This window comes from Leptonotus elevatus, chromosome 2 (genome assembly GCF_054856555.1).
Source record: "Leptonotus elevatus isolate MCC_2025b chromosome 2, RoL_Lele_1.0, whole genome shotgun sequence".
NCBI lineage: Eukaryota > Metazoa > Chordata > Actinopteri > Syngnathiformes > Syngnathidae > Leptonotus > Leptonotus elevatus.
Genome location: NC_141240.1, coordinates 17,054,571 through 17,071,286, shown reverse-complemented (window position 1 = coordinate 17,071,286; position 16,716 = coordinate 17,054,571). Strand labels below are relative to the sequence as shown.

The 16,716-nt window shown below is 39.2% G+C and overlaps 1 protein-coding gene across 3 annotated transcripts; it reads right to left on the bottom strand.

The window, feature by feature from the left end:
* Nucleotides 1-507: 507 nt before the first annotated feature.
* Nucleotides 508-15,860, bottom strand: LOC147178626 (solute carrier family 41 member 1-like). 3 transcript variants are annotated; one of them, XM_086067443.1, is made up of 11 exons: nt 15,718-15,860; nt 13,956-14,302; nt 7,613-7,720; nt 7,096-7,167; nt 6,195-6,339; nt 5,709-5,855; nt 5,239-5,383; nt 5,000-5,079; nt 4,554-4,688; nt 3,991-4,139; nt 508-2,683 (listed from the first exon to the last, which is right to left on the bottom strand). In XM_086067443.1, the coding sequence occupies exons 2-11, from the start codon at nt 14,265-14,267 to the stop codon at nt 2,513-2,515; spliced, it is 1,464 nt and encodes a 487-aa protein (XP_085923569.1). In that variant the 5' UTR covers nt 14,268-14,302; nt 15,718-15,860; the 3' UTR covers nt 508-2,512. The 3 variants fall into 3 exon arrangements, with proteins under 3 accessions (XP_085923569.1, XP_085923570.1, XP_085923571.1); XM_086067444.1 differs by having other exon boundaries at nt 15,585-15,731; XM_086067445.1 differs by lacking the exons at nt 13,956-14,302; nt 15,718-15,860 and adding an exon at nt 10,046-11,660.
* Nucleotides 15,861-16,716: the final 856 nt, after the last annotated feature.

Here is a 16,716-nt window from a genome sequence, read left to right as displayed (position 1 = left end):
ATGTTTGTCTGTTTATCGGTCACTATGGTTATTTTGTTTATGTGCACTCTTGTTGCAAATGAATTCCTTAGCTTCAATAAAATGCAACGTAAAAGACATGACAAGTGTTTGTGAGGGCACTAAGACCAGCTGGCTAAAGACAAAAACAAAACAGGAAGTGACTGTGCAGAAGAGAAACTTTTGGTCAGGGCTGCAGTGAAAGTATGAATGTTTTCCCAGCCTGTGAGAGAGAAACAACATCAATTTAGCATGACCAAAAGCGACACCACACTATACCGTAGTGACCTAAAGCAAACCGGATAGTTAACACAAGATAATTAACATACTGCATATCTCATGGGTGACCCTGGATGCATACCTCGATTCGAAATACAAATCATGAAGGTATATGATTATGATGACTTAGTCAATACTTTATAAGGTTTTGCAAAAACGGTAGACGTCTTTGCACATCATGTCGGATTGCATTGCCAGTGACTGTAAAATTGCCGGTACGGACCAGCGACATTCATCACACAGTTTGTTTTTATTCAAATATAAAGACAAAAGCTCACACGTATAAATTTGCCAAACACATCACATTTTGATAACACTCTTTTTTTTTGCGAGCACATAAGACAGATGTGCAAGCTGAGATGACAATGTACCATATACATTTGTGACAAAAGGCCCTCGATGCCATACATGTGGGTGTGTTCACGTGGTTACAGTAGCGGCTACAGTAGTACAACATTTATACACTGTCGAAGAAAGAACGAGAGTATTTTTTCAAATAGTGGCAGATGTTCATTAGAGGTAACACATTTATTAGAAGGAGGGCCTTGCAGAACAAATTTTTTAAATATATTAATACATTTTCAATATTTTTCACAACTAGATATACTTAAATAATGCATTATTCAATAATGTACTATATTTAATATCACGTATGTAGAAAATAGATGATGATGGTATACAGGTCTTCATAGAGGAGGCCACTATTTGAGGAAATATGTTATTTGACATTCACATGGTTGCAGATTGGTAGACGACATTCAAAAGTGCAAGTACAGTACGCAGTCTTGCGTCATTTGGGTATTTTGCACTTGGCCTCTTGTTGTTAACAGCATACAGTGGTCACTTGACAGAAGACGGACATTGAGAAGCCCATCCGTGATAAACATACCACAAAGTATGATCCCAAAGCACTTGAAGATGCTATCTTATTTTTTTCATAGCTTTGAATATTTTTGAAGTGATTTTGTGTGTTTGATTCTGTGCTCTACGAGTCAAAGTTCCTTTTGGTGTTAAAACAATGTGCATTTGATATATTAAAAGTAGCTGCATTATTTGTTTAAGGTAGGTTAAAAAAAACAAAACAAAACATATTGGGATTATCTGGCAGAAGCTGGGCTAAGCGGGTGAACAAAAAACAATGTGTGTGCATTTTTGTCATGTGTGTGTTTAATGCTTTTAAATTACATTACTGGGTGGTTAATTAGAACCTAGGCAAACCAATTTATTATAATTATTAAATTTTTTAAAACTTTGTGTCTGATCTTTTTTTTATCACTTTCCTTATTTTATTTATTCATCTTTTTTTTCTCCATACACACAACAACGTGGTCTCGATAAACAAACATTATGTGAGAATTTACGTGGACATTAAAACCTTTAAGATGGATTTCTGGGAGGAAAATAAGATATTTTATGACTACTTTTTTTTTTTATATTCTGCGCATGTACAATCTAGAGACTTGTGAGTAATGTGAGTGTGCTGTATATATTTATCTTCCGCCCTTAAAGCCCCCATCCACTAACTAGTTCTTACTTGCTGGATTTGATTTTGTTGCTTGACAAATTACCGCTAATTCAACAACTTGATTGGTTTATGATTGTCTCCACTGCTACCTATGTTCAACGTGGTGCCAACAGGGGAGGCACAGTGCTCTCTAGTGAACAAACCATGCAACAAACATTAAGAAGAGGGCCGGCAATAAAACATCACAAATCCCTTCTTTTAAAATCTTTTCAAATATAAATAGCATTAAAAAAAGGATTCGAGCTGGCGACATGGTCTCGAGCAGTAATGTCCTCCTAGTGAGTTCCAAAGAAATGCTTATATGTACCAGGGTGATGCAGTCATACTCACAGTTGATGTGCTGTCACGTGGTCACACGCATGGAACTCGGCAGAGGTATTGAGCAGAAACCCCCCTGTATCATCCCCAACTCATTTCTCTCGTCAAAACAAAGGCAGAGTGGCGGACGAATGGTTGCGAATGCAAGCGAAAGCATGTCACTCTGCACTTAGAAATACAGGGACGCCCCATTTCCGTCATTGATAGATGAGCTGTAAATAAATATTATTTACAGCACGAAAAAGATGGAAATGCTGCACAGTTGACATACTAAATATGCCATCCCATGTAGCATTTTCATATGCTTGGATCCGAAACATATTCCTTATTGTATTGTCCGTATGTGTACCGCTGTATGGAAAGTAACAGTAGGAAACAAAAAGGACAGCCGATTCACAGCTGCTCACTGTGAACTAACGTCACATGGTAGCACAGGGCCAGAAAGCCGGTGCCCAGCAGGTCTCCCAGGGCGGTCAGGTACGGGATGGAGAAGTTGTCAGGGTCCAGTGAACGTCGCCACATCATACGAACAATCAGGTCGGCCGCATAAAGTAAGATAGACACCTGGAGCAATAAAGCACAGAAATATGGATTCAAAAGTCAGAACCGGGGGCATCGATAAAGAAGTGGGCGTGAATTCAACCTTGCAATCCAACAAGTATTGCATACGGCCTAAAGTAAAAATAAGAAATTAGATTTTTAGTCACTTTTCTTTTACCAATGAAAATTTGACAGAACCAAGATCTGATTGTGGAATTCTGTGTGAAAGCAGACACAGTTGTGGGAATACGTTACTTTGCGTATAAATTTTGGATTTCCAGTGACTGCAATTTAGTGTGATTTCTGTGAAAAAAAACAAAAATGGGGCTGACAAGGCTCAATGAGGTGTAGATGGTTTCAATACTTTGAATCAACCAGCAGAGGGTGTAATTAAAGACCAAACTAGTTTGCTGATTGAAGAGGCCACCAGATATTGTAAACAGGAAAAAAAACATTATGAATTTGAAATGTAGCATATTTTGTATTCATTGTATTCTACCCAACACCAACAAATGTTGAAAAAAAAACAATGAATAAAATATTACATAAATATTCACAAACAACCATTCACGTCAATGAGAAATTCCGAGTTTTCAATTAATCCAACGTGCATGTCATAACAACATGAAAACTAGTGCTGGAAATCTTTGACTGTCTCACGATTCGATTCCGATTTTTGGTTCTACGATTCAATTCAGAATAGATTATCGATTCAGAACGATTTTAGATAAAACAATGATTTGATTGACAATAATTTCTGCTTCAATTTATAGATATGCAAAGAATTGTCATGATCTACTCCAGTCTGACTTGCTAATGCTAATCAGCGCGCTACTCGTGGCACTTTCATCACGCAAAAGAACGACTATTCATACAAAACGCTTCAGGAATGTATACAGAGAAGCATCTTAACATCCTACACTGCAAAAAAAAAAAAACTCTTATTGGAATAACTTGATCATGACTTTTTGCTTCTATGTTGCTACAACTTAACAGTGTATCAGAACGAGCGGAACCACACTGCCCCTAAGTGGCCAACATGAACAGTGCTGCCAATAAAAGGCACACACAAACAAGGGCAAGACAGAATAAAATAATTGAAATAAACTCGATTTTGGGACATTTAAAATAGATTCTGAATCATACTAAATGAGAATCGATTTTTTGGCACACCCCTAATGAAAACACCACGCCACTGAAAAGCCGAGCTGAGATTCAAACCCAGAACTTCTTGGCTGCAGTTGGCAAGACAGAGAAACCACCATGCAATCGTTGCCTCTCTGATATCGAGTATTTCCACAGTGTGTGGCGTGAATACGACGTGAATGTACCTGCAGCAGAGCAGCACACAGGTAGCAAGCAGCAAAGGCTAACGTGATTGCCACCTCATCTCCCTGCAAGAGAGAGACGGCGTAGAGGAAGACCAGGTGACCGGGCATGACCAGCATCAGCAGCACTCGTGCTGATTTGGAGTTCAAACCTGTGGGATTTGAAAGAATTACGACATACGATGTGGCTCGAGACTAAAATGAGTTTGACATGCCTGGTCTAAAGTATGAAAAGGGCCATATAGCAATGGTTACTCTTTTGTATTTATTCTCGCTTGAATTAGGACGTTAACTAAGGTTTGACAGAGACACTGAACTCATCTTGTTATTTTTAAGTAATTACCTCCTGCGCAACCTCATCCTATTGGCTTCTTCACAATGACTGACATATTTGCATACCCTTTCCCCTGAACACAACTGCGTACTGCAGATATAATTGGTATACAGGAGAGTGGTGACAGTGAATCAAAAAGCTATAGTTAGAAACTAATACTATCTTTAGAATGAACAGTCAACTGCTTCCAAACGGCCACTACAGGCATGCCGTGATATTTTGATGGTGTTACCTGAGGAGAAGAATGTCATGTAGGGATTGGGCCAATGCTGCCTCATCTTGTAGGGCAACACTCCTGGGATGCTCCAGAGGTGGAGGTAGGTCGACAGTCTGCTGGCCTGGATGGCTACTAAATTGCCGCCAACTCCTAATCCAGTCAAGATTGATAGACAATGAGTACACTTGAATATATATATTGTACATCACTACTAATAACAAGCAGAAGGTGAAGGTGCCAAATGAACGCATGCAGATCAGAAAATCAATGTACAGTATACTATTACAGTACTTCTTTGCTTAAATTAATTACTATCATACTTTTTTTCTTTCTTACGGTTTTGTTTTGTTAACTCTGTATTCATTGCTTACAATTTTGGCAAACATTTTAAACAATGCCACACAAAAAACCCAACATGAAATGGTCATAAGTGTATTAGTTATTCTTGTGATTTATCTTACCATTGATAACTGGTGTAAAAACAGCCATCCCCTCAAAACTGGGATTACTGACCGTCTTGTCCAGTATCACACCTCCAAGGCTGGAAAGAGACAGAATATCGGAATAAGGCGATTACAATCAAAAATCTATTTTCAGAGGAGGGATTTGGGAAAACATTTTTTTCTAGTCTATGTTAATAAAACACATTTAAAAAACATGTAGAATGAATTAACATGAAATGTTATGTGCTTCTATATACCTGCTTATACACATGGCAACTAAAACAGGCTGCCACCCTGAATAGAGAACTTCCCTACTCTGAGGGTTTTGCCGGGCCACCACAACCCAGAGTGGGATTAGAGCCAGGAAGACCAGGCACACCAACGGGGAGAGGTACCATGTATCTGTGAACCAAAGACAACTGGTAAATACCCAAATTATAATAAGCTCCAAAATCAATAGTACAGGGCTGACAGCGATCCTAAAAATGCCAACACTTCACAACAGTCAGCGTATTCTCTTCAACTGACTTCTTTCTGACAGTGAAATCATTTTTATAGCCTTTCTGCATTTCACACAACCATTTATTTTCAACATTCCGGCAGGGTTGGTTAGATTTAACACTCTTAGTGTTAACCTAACACTGGCAATTTTGCTGTGTGGGGATACACACACACACACACACACACACCATAGTTGGCCGGCTGTATGCCGACTGTATTTACTCACCTATGTGTTCGTAAAGGGTGCTGCTGACGCCAGCCAGCAGGGATAGGGTGATCAAATCACCCAGACTGGCAGCTATAGGGGTGGCCACATTATCTGGATTGATTCCAACCTTCCTGGACCCGATGATCACTCCAATCATCAATAATCCTGTGAGGGAGAAGAAATGAGACAGAGGGTAAATACAAATGCTACTATTACCGTGAATCAGACTACTTCTTGGTGAGAAATATGGACATCCAAAGATGGTCCCTGTTTATCTTTATGACCAACACTTTTACAATTTCTGCCCACTTGCATCATTAAGAAAAGATTTAGAATAACTTCGTGAACACCTTGGATCGTTTTAAGTCTTCTTTAGTGCAGCAAATATTGATTGGTAAATTCTGGATTAGGATGAGTCATAAACCATGTTTAAAAGATGGATACATTTTTGCCGGTTTGCAAAAATATAATGCAGAACAAAAGAGCGGGTCCTGGGTCACTGACCTAACGAAAGAGCAGCCACAAATGCAGTAACGATGCTACTAGCACACAGAACAGCTGCCTGGTTAAGTTCAACACCACCTCTGGAAATGGCTCCTAAACACACAGCCGCAACAGCCGCAAGGAAGCCCACTACAGTAGCTTGAACCTGTGGAGAGTGCACAATAACTTGATCATAATACAGACATTTATGGATAAAATAATATCAAATTTAGCAGTTACAAATTGCGGCTATTAGCCCTTAAATACTAAACACATAGAAAACTATATCTGTATAAAAACAAACTGTGGGTTTAAATAATAATGTGTTTTTCAGACTATGAGTCACTTTTTTCTTCTTCATAGTTTGGCTGGTTCTACGACTTAAACTCAGGTGCAACTTAAACATAAAATTAGTTTGAACTGGCATCTAAAATCCCCGTTCCCTAGTACTCGTGTTGACTTTCTGTGCTTTACTGCCACCTGCTCTCCACTGCCGGTAATGCACCAAAACTATTTGCCAACTGACAAAAGACAGAAGACGAAATGGAAGAAGAGGTATACTAAATACTAAAAGAAAGTTGAAGAAAAAATGGAAACGGAAGAAGTGTAGTCATCATGGCAACCTAGTTTAGCATGCTGCTTACTTAAGCCACAACACGGATTCACAGCACCAAAACGTACAATAACCGCCCAGAATTCTACCTTTGGCCACAATGTAACTCGGGATTCTAGTTAAGGTAGGCCATTTTAAATCGTCAACAAGGACTCTGAGCGACTTATAGCTAAAAAAAAAATACGGCTTGTGTGTCAAATGGTGTTATTGTTTTCTACAAGTGTCAAATTTGAACTTGCAAACACTACTCACTATCCCCAACCAACCAACCAATCAACCAACCAACCAACCAACCAAGGCATACCTTACCTGTATTAGTGCAAGATTGCAACACACCATGGCCCATTGCTTATTCGGGTCATCCATTTGTCCTGTGTTGGCCTGATGTGATGGACAGAAATTCATAATTGCATCACAATTAATACTTAAAGGCTAAATACAGTCAAAACGGTTGTTTTTATGAAGGCCTTGCTTTCCCGATTGATTTGATATAACTGTAATAGTTACACTATGAAGCTCTTGTATAGCACATGGTACAAACCGCAAGTTAAGTTCATAACTTAACATTACGGTGTGGAGAGATCAATAATGAAGCTTACTGATGAATTTCAAATATCCTATCCAAGTCAGACAACCAAATTAGATGAAAATTGGAATTGTTTGGCCTTGCAGATATCTGTGTTCTACAAAAAAAAGAAAAGTTTTTATTGATTGGCTACCCATCAGCTCATTTCTAAATTTATCTGGGGAACAAACCATAGTGCAATTGAGGTTCTTAGGATGCAGACACATTAGGAGGCTTGTGCGGTAAATATTCTTATCTTACTGCAGTGGAGAGGCGAGCAGCCAGGGTCATCTCCAGGTTTCCTTTGAGCCCAACCAGCGCAGGTACAAGGATAAACACCTCGGTGATGACCTTGAACACATCCCAGTGCTGAAACACACACAAGAAAATAAACATTGGTAAGGATTGAATTGATTCCTCATTTCAAAAATAGAACATTTTGAATTTATTGAAGAGAATATATTCATCACTACAGATGTACTCTAGTATGAACCTTCTGGTGTTTCCCACACCATATTAATACTTGGGTTGGCCACCCAAGTAAACTGGCCACCACCCAAGAAGTTTTCAAGAAAATCAATTAAAAATATATTGAAAAAAAAACAACATGTCGTGACCGGATATACCGCATGTAACGTTAGTTTGCTGTCACTCACTTGTGGATCGTGAGGCTGGAGGAGACGTAGTAACAGGACTGAGAACACCCGCACCCCCCTTCCTCCCCCGCCGGAGTCCACCCACCCAAGTAGATTTCTAATCTGTGGGAAACACTGCTTTCTGTCCCTTAACTCATTCACTGCCATTGACGGTTATAGACGTCAAATATTCATTTGAACTGTTTCTATTAGTTTAACATTTGTTTCCACTTTTGTTAACAAGAGTACATTTTTAACGTCAATAGCCGTCAATGGCAGTGAATGAGTTAAATAGGTGCATCCCATATGTAACTTACTAGTCTATTTTCCCTGCTTCCACGTCTTGTCTTCCACAACACAGCGCTATATAAATAAAAATGACTTGACTTGACAACACAGGCTCAATGGGTGCACAGGATGTACAGTTTAGAGTTAACTTCTTTTTTTCTGACTGCAAGTCTACTTGGCAGGTTCATGGGGTTTGGGTCTTTAAATAGATGCACATAGAACGGCTGCAGCTGCCAAGAGAGAAATGATACAGAGAAACGACACGGAGGGAAGAGCCAATGAAAGGTGTGCAGTGACATGGAAAAGGGAACGTTCTCTAGTAGACATACACAATTTCCTGAACATTTCTGCTATTTTCATGGAAGCAGATTTAACAGTATATTGCTTATTATCATCATAGAGGAACGAAGCTTGACACATCACACAAAAGAAACGGTGACTAGTGGACTCAGGCGACTACTGCCATACTGTGACTGCGAGGTTATCTTGGGAGACGGCCCATTTCTGCAGCAATACGGCTCCTGCTGCTGATGCTGATGTGTCAGGCGAGGAGCCGATGATTAAACTCGGTGTTGTTACTCCAGACACTTAGCAGAAAAACGGTGTCTGGCGCATTTGGCAGACCTCGCCAGCTAATGGACGGTTGGATGGATGTTTAAGGACAAAGTGATTAGTATATAATTAGTTTGTTTCCATGAAATAAAAAAGGTCTTCTGCAAAGGCAAAGCCTCTAAAACTGTATTTACATTAGGGTTGGGAAGGACAGTTTCCTTGTTTTACTCATCATTTTTAACAGGATTGGAAAATCTCTCAAAAATTCTGAAAATCTACTAAATTTCAATATCAGTGTCATATTAAACGAAATAATGTTGTTTTGAGGAGTTAGCAAAAATCAGTATGGATGTATTTAATCTCCCTAAACTATCACTCAATCACTTCCAAAGTCATTGCCGTTTGTTCATAATTCATTGATGACTATCCCTAATTTCCAACAATTGCTTATACAACTTATTAGCAATTAGTCAAAAACGTCTCCAAAAAGTTGAACAATTTTGCCTCTTTAACAATATATCAACAAACCTCAACCAGCTAAGACATAACACAGTGTATACCAAAATAACAACAAATGTACAAAATAAGAAGAATAAAAAAAGAAAGACATTATTCTTTCTTTTACTCTCTCTCTCTCTTTTTTGTTGTTGTTGCAAACATCGTAGATATCTAAACCATGGCCTTTCCCGCAGTCTGCCAAACCTGGTCACTGAGATCACTCTGACCCTACATAACCCAAAAAGATTTCACATGCTAAGCACAAAAATGTACAACTTGATGTGATGGGATTTAAAATAATGCTGTATGAACACATTCAATTAGATTCCACCCATTCAAGATCAGGGTCACAGGTAAGCTGCAGTCTATCCCGGCTGACTGGATTGGTGAATGGCACGGTAAGAACACCGTAAACTCTTTCAAGTCTTTAATCTAACACTTGCATGAGATGAACAATGCAAACTTACAGATTCAAACCCAGAAACTTTTTTGATCTGATGCAGCACTGCAAAGCATTCCCCAACTGTGCTGTTGGCATTCTTCCATCATTTCATTGAAATTACTGCCAATCTGGAACACATCCAAATAAACCTAACGTCTTCTAATTAATAGATTAATTAATACTTTAGCTGTTCACAAGTGGTGCTACATGTTCCTTTATCCAGCCACATTGTTTTCTGTGTCTAAAACCAACTATACTTTATCATACAGATTTGCATACTTGTATCAGATCCATGACGACACCTGCGAAGACCAGTCCAAGTCCTGACACCAGGAACGGCACCAAGACCTGCAGCGCAATGAGCCAAGAGCGCTCAGGTAGAAAACCGTGTTCCGAGTGTGTGAGCTTCCACGTCACACCACGCAATTTATTCCCCTGGTAGCAAAGCTCCAGCTCCAGATGAGTCACCGCCATGTTGTGTGAAGGGGTTATCTAAGTTTAATGTAGTCGCGCTATCCGAGGAAATGTAAAGTTGGGAGTTGAGGCACTGGAGGCAAGAAAGAAATTAGAGAAAAATAATGTAGAATTTCAGCTCCAAAGGTTCCTTGGTGGTTCCTTCATAAAGAACTACGTTATGAAAAGTCCAGAAACAGCAACAGCCTGTACCTTGACTCCAGGAAAAGCTTACACAAAATCAATCATCAATTAAGGCAAAAAAAAAAAGAAAAGTCAATTCAAGATCTCCTAATGAATGGGCTGAGTATTTGACTGACAAATACAAGCAACAAGTCTAACCTAAAAGCATGAAATGCATTTAGTCCATTTTGGTACATTAAGTTTGAGGTCAATTTAAGTGGAGAGTGAGACGTTTCAATTTTGAAGTCTCATTCAAGAAATAAACCAAATATGAGGGTAGGTTAAATCATACAACCTGCATCATGATATTTAAGCTTACGGTAAAGTATAACACTAAACTCAGTTACGATGTTGGTATAAGGTCTAGCTATATGTATAACTTGTAATGCTAACTTTGTGGGACAAAACATTCCAATAATTAGGTTTCATTCAAAAGTGTTGACAAAGTTGTTAAAGGATACATTGCGATATTTAAAAAAATTACCGTTACATCTAAATGACACAAGAAAGTTTATATCCATTTCGATTACATTACAACATATTTAGTTTGTTACTATGACAGTTTTAGATTGGCTGTCAGAACTTTGACCACTAGATTTAAGTGGCGAGTAAAATAAGTAAGTCTTTCTTCCGTTACATTTTTAAGGATAGCAAGTTCAAGGTTACTTTTTCTTTTCCAGCTGCCATACAATGATGCGTGGCCTCTAATCGGTGAGTCAGCAGTGAAGCGATCCATTTAACAGCACCACTTGGTTTAACACTGTTACTCTGCCATTGGTCACAAATTCACAATTATTCCACTCATTGCCCTACATGTGCGATTCAACTCTTGTCGTATCCTAACATGTTCAAAATGGCTTTAATCAGTCTTTTAGGATGAAAAGTTATTCAATTGAAAACACAGGTTGAGATGGCAAAAAGAAAAGTACTGAGTTCCACACAGTCTTCGTTGTATTTAGTCCTCATTTTGATCCAATCAGAAGTAACCTTGATCTTCTGAGCAGAACCACAGCCACTACGCTGCCAAAAATGATATTGTCACAGTTTAATAAATGATTGAGTCCGATCAGTCTGATGGAGTCTGGACCGAGTAGTGTCCCTTCTGCTGTCCATCAGGTGCCTCTCTATCAAAAAACAAAACAGGTCCGTGCTGTCGATAAGTGATCCAAAAGATCCTGTAAAAAGATTGCAGTAGGCGTCTGGTGTTCCTTCTCTGCTGTATAGCATCAGGGTAGTGTTGCTCTGCTCTGCTCCCCTCCACTCTGCCGTGACATAGCACCAAAGGAGGAGGGGCCGTCTCCATCGCACGTCATACTCATCCAGGAAGGAAATGACATGCTTACCGGCACGTACTAACACTAATATTTTCTCCTCTTTCAGCTTCTCCTAAAAGGAGCCACCAGAAAAGGCCTAGTTCTAACTTGCATGATTTGTATGGCTCTCTTTATGATGCCAGAACGCAAACCTGACGAATATGCTTGGCAATAGAGAGCATCAGCGGTTGGTTCATTGATAATTGTGACAAAAGCACAAACGGGTACCAATACACTACCAATCTGACTTGGGCCCCACCATGGCAAAAACGGACAGTTGGCCACTCACCGCTGCACATTGGGCGATTTACCATTACGATGTGAACTATGCCAGCCTGTATCGTGTTCTGGGACTCCTCATACAATATGTTATACAGTACCACTTTGTTTAATCCATAAAAAAAGATTGAGTGTCAGTCAAGGAAAATGCAGGTTGTTAAAGAAAGAGAACATGGGTGACAATAAATGGGGATATATTGAAGGTGGGGCTCGTTTCCATTCATTTGAATGTAACCAGTGCGGTACACACAAAGCTCGTGTATATTTTTACTACCCCTCAGTGTCCAAACCGGGTACAACATGAACAGCACTCCAAATAAAGGCACACACAGACAAAGGCAAGACAGTATAATTTTTTTTTAAATAAAATCGATTTTGGGACATTTAAAATCGATTCTGAATCATGCTAAATGAGAATCGCGATTCTTATGAGAATTGATTTTTTGGGCACACCCCTAATAAATATGGTTAAGTATTGACATAAAACACAATACTGTATTTGTGTGGCTTGGAGGCGAGTTAGCTTCCATATATTTTGAATGGCTATAATTTGCGACGTCGCCACATTGTGCACCTGCGAATTTTGAATTGCCACAACACCAGTGGGCAAGACTCGGCTACTCATGAAATTTTGTGGCAGAACTCCACACACTGCGCGAGTGTTGAGTGGAGTTCCACCGCATTGCTCAGTGAGCGGTGCCCTTGTATCCCACAATTTTAGACTGATATAGTTTTTAGCTAAGAGGCCAACATAGATCAGACTCTATTACAATACAAAAAGTGGTCAAAATGTCAATCACTATGGCCTTTGTCATCGGGAAAATAACCCTAGTAACAATTCAAGTGTGTGTCAAGATGAAAATAATATCTAGTAGAAATATCATTAATACTTACTATTTTTATTCGTAGTTGTGGTCTTTTTTTGAACCAGCATTTCAACAAGTGCCGTGTCCTCGCTCCCCTCCCCTTGACAGAGTATCTGTCCATCTCTCAACTCCGATGTACTTTTTCCTTCTGAGACCGAAATGGACCGAAGGGTCATGTTGTAAAATGAGTTTGAAATTATATTAAACTGTGTTGGTATCATAGATTTCGGTACACTTTACAAAATCGCTATAAATTACACAAAAATCAACATTTTGAGGGGATCATTAATTAACGATGTTTGTTTTTTACTGCTTGCGCCAGCGGGATTATTATACATGGCACAATAATAAACACTGTAATATTTCCTTATCATTCTATGTATCCACACATCTATATACCTCAATGATGGCAGAAAAAAATGTGGTTGAAAAAACATGGTTAGAAATACATATTTTGATGACGTTATTGTTTTTAGTGTGTCATTTTGGGCATAACGACTTTTGTGATTTAAGGTCCCTAGGTAGGAATATATACTGTGGTATTTTTATTTATTTATCATAATGCCAATGCAACTGCACAGAAAAATTAAAAATAATAGGACTTAAGAAAACAACTACGCCCGGAGTGTTTTTGTCTTCATGTCCTTCCCATTCAGACACTCTGTGTCCTTTTAAATCCCCCTGAGGACATATTCAGCCAAACCCATCAGCAGTCACAGCTGGGACACTGATGAGCATTTGGTGCAAAAGATGTGCGCTAATGCGGATAAAATGTGTTAATCAGAGAGGGGAAAAGAGGAATGAGCCATCTATCAGCTCATCACAAAGCATCCAGCAACACGTCTGATAGTAGGTAGGTGGTAAACTGAACCCCTTGGAAGAGTTGAAGGGTGAATTGTACCACGCACATTCAAAATTACACAAAGATGGCTGACAAAAAGACAACAGTATGTCATAAAGACACTCAAATAGCACAAACATCTGCTAAAACTTGTTGCCTCTACTTTCAGAACTATACTTCGCTTGGCTATCGTCCAGGTTTGTAATAAACAACAGCACCTGCTCATCTGATATCCTCCTTTTGATTAAACTCACCTGTACATTATCCAGCACCATTCCAGCCATCACCATTCCCATTCCAGCCAGAAGGTACGGAAAAAGAACCTGCAGACATATTGCTCGGGATGACTCCTCTTCAACTTTGGCTACTGCTACTTTAGTCCTCACTTCCGATGGCTTTTTAGGAAGCGGCTGAATGATAGGGGGTAAGTGGAGTTCAGGTTTTCCATCCAAGTTACCAGCCAGACCAGCATTGGGACCTGCAACAGGGCTCTTTCCTTTGGAGCGGGACTTTTTGTTCTTTTTCCTCTGGCGGGTTTGTTGTGATGTCTTGTCTTCGCCAGGCATGATGTCTGTACTGGTAGTAATGGCACTGGTTTAATCTAGGAACATACAAATTATGTGATTAGGGATTATAGAAGACATGTGTTTTACACTTGTGTACTATAAAGATCATCCTTAAAATGACAAGTCTTGATTACTCTGTGTTGAGGAAACATCTAGTAAACAACTTGCACTGAATGACATTGGAATTAACTGCTCACAAAACATTGTTTATCGCTGCCAAATTTCTTCTTTTGATTGTTTGTTAGTTAGTTAGTAGGACTGTGCGCAGTTAATACATTGACTTTCAACAAAACAATTTTAAAGTGGGCAGAATTATGTTCATCACATCAGCGTTCACGAGTGTTCCCCCCATGCTTGCATGGTGTTTCACTTTCACCCAGTAACTTGGCTTCCTCCAACTTTATTTGAAAGGGGAAATCAACCCAAAAATGTTCTTTACGATATGTTGTTTCCCTACTAGTCTAAACATAGCATTTTGATTAATATTGCATTTGTGGAATATGAAAAATCCGCAAAAAAATCCACTTGTTTTTAGCCATCTCAGGGGCAGCCATTTTGCCACTTGCTGTTGAATGAAAATAACATCACAATTACTCAGGGTTGAGGTAACGGCCAATCACGAATCAGCTTCAGAGAACAGGTGAGCCAAGTCATGAATGGTAATTACCTGAGCAACTATGATGATGACATTTTAAGTTGACAGCAAGTGGCAAAATGGTCATGATGGATACAAACGGGTGGATTGTGTTGAACTCATGTTCCACAAACACAATTTTAAACAGAATACCGTGTTTATACTGGTGGAACTGCATAGACATGTCGTAAAGAAATGTTTCGGGTTGTCTTTATCTTTAAAAACGTGCATGTTAATTGAAAACTATAAAATGGCCACACTGCGTGAACAGTTCCCTAGGTCCAAGAAAAAAAGAAAAGAAAAACAATGGAATTTTGTTGCTAACCTGAAACAGGTGCAGTTCCAGGAATTTTATTGTTAAGGTATTTTTCAAAAGGTTCCCAATTTTCTCAGAGAATGTTTGAATAGTAAGGACTTAACTCAGGCACATGCAGGGAATTCAACTGTTGATTTAAAAAAAGAAAGAACAAGATTTGTGCTGTACTTATATTAATTCCAACCAAGTCTTTTCCATCTATTCATTTTCTAATGCCTCTTATTCTCACGCGCTGCAGTCAATCCCAGCTGACTTTGGGCGAGAAGCAGGCTGAATTTGTTCATGTGCTAAACGCAGACCACATATGAAAAACCAACCATTCACACTCATAACCACATCTATGGGCAATTTAAAATCTGTATTTTACCTAGGAAACATGTTTGGGGAATGGGGAAGCTGGAGTACTGGGAGATCAGCATGCAAACACCTACTATTTCGATTCCATCTCTAAAAACCCAATTCACAGCCATTGCTAAAATAAAACAAATATAAATACACACATTAAACGGCCAAGATGTCCCGAAAATCCGCGAGAAAGCATTCATTTATCCGTGTCCATTAAATCGGTTATCAAAACAAAGAAAGAAAAATCCGGATGAGTTGGGACTGGGGAGAACGACTGCACACCGGAAGTAGCCACGCGCACAGCCCATAATATCGCTCCTATGGAAACCGCTGGAAAACTAGGCAATCTCTGATTGGCTAAAAATAGAGTAAAAGCGTTATTAACTGAAAGATTGCCCCCATGTGGATATCACGTGTAACTGTTCGCCCTCATCTGTGCTGTACAGTGCTAGCCTTTCAATATCACACATATTCACACCTCATTTATCAAACTCAAATGTTCAATACATCAACATTAAAAAGTAATACTTTTTTTTTCCTCGGCAGGAAGGGTTTTAATGTCATTAAAATACAATATATTGGCTGGAAGTTTGACTGTATTTTGCACAGGACAATACAATGAAGTGTTAAACATATGCCTGCCTTTCTTTAAGTAAGACCAATGATCTTCATGCTGAGTGAACCGGGTACTCATTATGTCACTGTGGCTAGAAAAGAACATCTTCTGTTCTCCCACAATGCAACATACATAAGGCTATAATACACACAGTGGGAATAACTAACTGAAAGTGAGGTTGAGATTTAATTTATTGTCCTTACCTTTGTCTTCAGAAGTTGTGGGTTAGTGCTCATGTAGTCGAGCTAGCCGCAAGCTTCCAAGAATAACTACACTATGCTCAGAGAGAGGGTGCGTGTGTCTGCAACTGTTTTGAACATAAATGTCTGTCTATATTGAGTCTAAGAACATATTTTCTTGAGCTTAAACTGTGTCTTGAGTACTACATGCAATATATGAAGAAGACGTGTGCTTGCATCATGGGGCACCGTCTTGAATTTCATGGCATTGGCAGATTTGGAAAACCCCCCTCCACCCCTTTCCTCCTGTCCTATTCCATCTCTGCTTGGGGTGATGACAGCAGCCAACATAACTTGCA

What these genes read in the sequence shown, in the direction of transcription:
- LOC147178626 (XM_086067443.1), bottom strand. Translation starts at nt 14,267, where the DNA reads ATGCCTGGCGAAGACAAGACATCACAACAAACCCGCCAGAGGAAAAAG. An exon ending in CACCCTTTACGAACACATAG is followed by an intron (nt 5,384 to 5,708) that starts GTGAGTAAATAC and finishes TTTGGTTCACAG; the next exon opens with ATACATGGTACCTCTCCCCG. An exon ending in TTTTACACCAGTTATCAATG is followed by an intron (nt 4,689 to 4,999) that starts GTAAGATAAATC and finishes TGACTGGATTAG; the next exon opens with GAGTTGGCGGCAATTTAGTA.